The 5,341-nt window shown below is 42.9% G+C and overlaps 1 protein-coding gene across 1 annotated transcript; it reads left to right on the top strand.

The window, feature by feature from the left end:
* The first annotated feature begins 772 nt into the window (after positions 1-772).
* LOC148012523 (glutamate dehydrogenase B-like) lies at positions 773-4,695 on the top strand. The gene is made up of 9 exons (XM_087668984.1): positions 773-892; positions 1,148-1,261; positions 2,916-3,137; positions 3,420-3,494; positions 3,595-3,711; positions 3,794-4,044; positions 4,128-4,203; positions 4,335-4,421; positions 4,510-4,695. The coding sequence occupies exons 1-9, from the start codon at positions 785-787 to the stop codon at positions 4,693-4,695; spliced, it is 1,236 nt and encodes a 411-aa protein (XP_087525110.1). The 5' UTR covers positions 773-784.
* The last annotated feature ends 646 nt before the right edge of the window (positions 4,696-5,341 follow it).

Genomic DNA, 5,341 nt, shown 5'->3' with positions numbered 1-5,341 from the left:
AATGCCAAAAGGAACAGATATATTCGTGGGAAAAGTGCCGGTGAACCTGCACTTAAAGATTCGATGAAATACTTGAATCTCCAAAATTACAGTTAAAAGTTTTGCGATTGCTACCAAAAGTGTGCTTTAAAGAAAAGAAGGCCTCAAAATGCTTCTATGTTCAGAGTGCGTAGCCCGCTGCCTATCTATCCTTGTATGTAACTTGATGGAGTAGTCCAAGCCCGCTGCGCCCTATCTATGCTTGTATGTAACTTAATGGAGTAGTCCCTCCAATTAATCAAACTCCAAGTCCAAGATTTTGTGCGGCTGGGACGTCCAAAAGTATTGGTCAATTTATAATAACAATTAGTTTACAATAATTTATTTGTGTTGTTGGTCTGTTTAAGTACAGTAATAGCGCTGTTCAATCGGTCACGCAGCTAATTTAGTTAAATTCCCGACTCGTGATCTCCTCCTACAGCTCATCTCAAAATTCCTGATAGTTGTTTAATAATAATATATATACGGTCCGACCTCCTTCAAGAGCACCAGCAGCCGACCGTGCAGCATGCAACAACAGTACCGAAATATTGCCTTGCTTCATCGCATCTTTAAAAACCACTGGAACCATCAGTTACATGCCCATTGCCCAGACTTCATCATATTTTTATTGTGAGGACTGATTGATTCCTGCATGCAGATCATTAATCTTCATCATCCTACTCACTATCGTCACCCTGTTAATTCGTGCGACTTATTCTGCCCGCTGCTTATTAATCACGAGCTAGCGACAGTTGTATCAGCCATGACCGCGTTGGCTGCTTCCACTCGCTTCTTCAGACAAGCCTCTCGCCTCATTGGTTTGAATTCCAAGGTGGAGAGTAGCCTCCTTATTCCAGCCCGTGAGGTCAAGGTGCGTCATATATATACTCTCAAAATATGTGTGCGTGCCTGCCGTCGATCAAGTGTGAGCGAGGCCAATTTTGCAAAACAAATTTATTATTCTAGACGTTTACGGTGATCAATGATGTTATTTTCACCCTCTTTATCTCTCTTTAAATTTGATCTCCAGAAGCAATATATGATATCCGGCCTGTTTTGGTTTATTACGTTCAGGAGACATCCTTGAACTCTGACCTGGTTTGTGGGAAAACTACAAATTATGCAGGTCCAATGTACAATTCCAGCTGACGATGGATCTTTGCTGTCCTTTGAGGGTTTCAGAGTGCAACACAATAAAGCACGAGGTCCCATGAAGGGCGGCATCTGTTACCACCCTCAGGTACATCTGCTTTTCCACTGCACATCAATGAATTGAAGTTGAGAGTTTGGATCGAATAACACCTTGAGGGACCCTTAGATTGATAAGGCCACATTCATACTTCTCGTCTCCAGGCATTGATCCACAAATGTCTGTAGGGAAACCTGGAGGACGCAGGAGGTTTAAGAGAGAAAAGCAACAGTGCGGTTACCCTGGGTATCTGCAACTTCCAGGGCTTCCTCCCATCTGCTGGGTTCTTTCGGCTGCATGCACATCTTGATCTGAGGAGAGGTCAGCAACATGGGTCTGTAGGGAGTGATGGGGAACGGCAGGCTCTTGTGTGTCTGTTGCAAGAGAGTTGAGCCCTTCAAGTGAGGGCCCTGTGTGTAACAAAAGAAATTTACTTGCATGGCTGCTTTCGGCAGAAACCAGGCCTCCTTGAGTGTTGAAATGCACTTTGAGATGAGCAGACGTGGCTGTAATTGCTTCCTGACCACTGTGTTCTTCCATAGAGACTTGCGGGGGCTGCTCAGATGCTAACGACAATTTCTTTCATGCATGGGTTGCGCCTTGCTTTGATGAATTCCAGGAGTCTTGTCTGCCTGTAGAAAAGGGGCAGGGTCTACGTAGGCTGTGTGCACTTGCAGAGGCGTCTTTGGGCTAGTTGAGTGTGTCTGGAGAATTTTGCATTCTAGGGCTTGTCCATTCACACGTGCATGCGTATCTTCCACTTGATCATCTGCTCGTTGATGAACGACAGCAGGAATTAAATCGGGTGGAGTTCCTTCTTCTTTGATAGAAGCTCGTTGTGACTGGTGGTCAGTGTCTTTGGCCAGGGCATCAGTAGCTTATTTAGACGCTATAGAAAGAGAAACAAATCTTTCATCTCTGTTTTCAGATATAGCGCCATCTGCATTGGTGCATGCTAGTCCTTCGGCATGGACATCTTTGCTGGAATCAGCTCTGGTTGAGATCGGGCTATGAAAGCCTTTCAACAGGCTGAGAATAGCCTCAGATGAGAGAGCAGGAAAAGAGAGATGCGAGGCAGGGGTAGGGAGTGCCGATCATGGCCCTTTGGACCATCCCCGGCGACGATATCATGTAGGGAAACCTGGAGGATGGAGGAGGTTAAAAGAAAAGCCGTGAAAGGGCTCCTTATGAGAGAAACAGAGAGCAAGAACTGAACAGAAAATGAGGAAGAAGAGCAGTTACACGGAAGCACACGATTGATTTCTTGATTAATGCATATGGCTTTTAAAGATAGCCTGAAGGTAACGCGTTACATTTGTTGGTGTGAATTTGCCTTTGATGATAAGGCTTATTTATACCAACAATGTCTCTCACTGATTCTTTGAATCCAGGTCAATGTCGAATACTTCTAGTTTTCTTATAAGCTGTTGGACTGCAACTCAAAAGTGCTGGGTATCAGTTGTGTTGAATATAGCAGTAGAGCTGCCATATGGCCGAGACAGCTGTTTTCTTATATTAGTTGAGACGTTCTGCGTTAAATCTAAGGTATAATTTGCCTGTCCGGCTCAAGGAACAGCTTGCAAGTTACTTCTCTAGTATAAGGTATAGTTAATCTGCGTGAATATATGGTGTATTTACCTGTATTGACTCAGATATCCATAATTTTGTGCATGTGGTTGATATGTTGGGTCTAATTTCTGAACAGATTGATCATGAAGAAGTAACTGCTTTGGCACAGTTAATGACCTGGAAAACAGCTGTGGTGAACATACCTTATGGAGGTGCCAAAGGGGGAATAGGCTGCAACCCTAGTCAATTGAGTCCAGGTGAACTTGAAAGATTGACTCGCATCTTCACACAGAATATACATGGACTTATTGGACCTTATGTCGATGTCCCTGCTCCTGATTTGGGCACCAGCTCACAGGTATGTATTTGCATGCACATGAATACCTGCTAGCTGTAAACACTTAAAAAGCACAATAGACTGGAAATAAGCATTTAGATATGTGCATAAGCTTGGTTGGCCGAACAGAAAATGTAATCTAAGATGCAGAATTATGATTTCTAGGCTTTATGTCTAATCATGCTATGCAGTTTTATCTTCTTCAAGGTATTCAAAACATGTTTTCTGTTGCTTGTCCCAATGATCCTGTTCAGATCATAATATGGAGAATCTGATCCTTTAAATTTGAATGTTGCTATGCAGACCATGGCATGGATTTTGGATGAATACTCCAAATTTCATGGTCACTCACCAGCAGTTGTAACTGGAAAGCCCTTGGTATGATTTTGCCACACTTGTTTAACCAAAACTACAGTTAGTGTCTCGCCTATATGGGCATCATCCTAACCCCATGCAAACCTCATACTATCTTGTGCAGGACCTTGGTGGCTCTCTTGGTAGAGAATCTGCCACAGGAAGGGGAATAGTGTATGCCACACAGGTCTTGCTTCAAGAACATGGGAAAAGCATTGCAAAGCAGAAATTCGCCATTCAGGTCAGGATGTGTAACATTCTTGGTATCATCATTAAACCATCTATGTTCCTCTAAATAATGCTAAAAGTGACTGCAATTCCAGGGCTTTGGTAATGTAGGCTCATGGGCAGCAAAACTATTGTCTGAAAAAGGTGGGAAGATAACAGCGGTTAGTGATGCTAAAGGGGGTGTAAGAAACACAGATGGGCTCAACATTGTCGAGCTACAAAAGCATGCCAAGATGACAGGTACTGTTAAAGGGTTTAATGGTGGTGACGATGTGGAGCCAAGCAGCATTCTGAGTGAGCACTGCGATGTATTGATACCAGCAGCAATTGGTGGAGTCTTGACAAAGTAGCTTTTCAATCCTCGTCTCAATTCATTCCCATTTTATTAGAAAAGTTGACAGGCTTTCTTATGCAACAACCTTTGTACAGAGAGAATGCTGGAGATGTGAATGCCAAGTTCATCGTAGAAGCTGCAAATCATCCAGTTGATCCAGATGCTGATGAGGTTAGGGTTTATGAAAGGAAGTTTTTAGGCTGCTGTGTATGGCCTGTAAAGTCTTTGTTTAATTGCTTTGGTTCTTCAGCTGCATTGTTGTAGCAAATTCATTGACATGTTAATCACTGGTCCTACTGCAGGTCTTGGCGAAGAGTAATATAATCGTGCTACCTGATATTTATGCCAATGCAGGTGGAGTGATTGTGAGCTACTTCGAGTGGGTGCAGGTATGGCGTGATCCCTGGGCATCCATCAATTTGTCGTTCTCACTGGGTTATTTACAACTGTTAAAACCATGAATTTTCCACTTTGCAGAATATTCAAGGTTTTATGTGGGATGAAGATCAAGTAAACGAGGAGCTGAAGAATTACATGACGCAAGCTTTCTCAGGCATAAAAGAGATGAGCAAGTCCAAGAACTGCAGCTATCGCATGGGAGCATTCTGCTTGGGCATAAGTCGAGTGGCACGAGCAACTTTGTTGAGGGGATGGGAGGCATGATACATACACATCAACAGAATACGAACCCACCGCATCCCTTCCTTTCCATTCCATTCATTCATTCTTTATCTTTGAAAAAGTAACCTTGTCTGCTTGTATCCATCCATTATCACGAGATGAATTAGACACCATCAGATCATCTGTACAGCTGAACTGGCCTATGCATGTGATCATGATTGAGCACAGCGTCCTGCACGATCAAGGATCCTTGCACACCATTTACCTTGTAATTATAGTATACTTCATTGAGGAATATTTAGATGTTCCATTGAGGTTATTTTTTTTGTAATGCAGCCATAAAGTATATATTGCATCAAAAGTAAGTAATTACAGCATCACCAGGATGCAACATGGCATTATGCCATTGAGCTTAATTTCTTCCAAAATAGTTTAAAAACCCAATGCCTGCCCTTTACAGTTCGCAGTACGGCACAGCTAAAACCTCTTGCTAGTTTGCTAACATTACAATCAGGAAGTTCCTTATAACTCCTGAAGACAATACAATTCCTCTTGGACCAGATGACCTAAGTGCTAAACTGACAAGGCTGACCAGCCTCCATGAGCTGTCATCCAAATTGCCATGATCAGGAAAAAGAGCAACATCATGCTGAAGTCACTCCTGAGATTAGGCTGCATCAAACAACTC

This window comes from Lygodium microphyllum, chromosome 27, assembly GCF_053477565.2.
Source record: "Lygodium microphyllum isolate KBCC chromosome 27, Lygodium_microphyllum_v1.1.10, whole genome shotgun sequence".
Classification (NCBI taxonomy): domain Eukaryota; kingdom Viridiplantae; phylum Streptophyta; class Polypodiopsida; order Schizaeales; family Lygodiaceae; genus Lygodium; species Lygodium microphyllum.
Note: the sequence above shows the minus strand (reverse complement) of the source record. Positions and strands in the feature narration are given on the sequence as shown.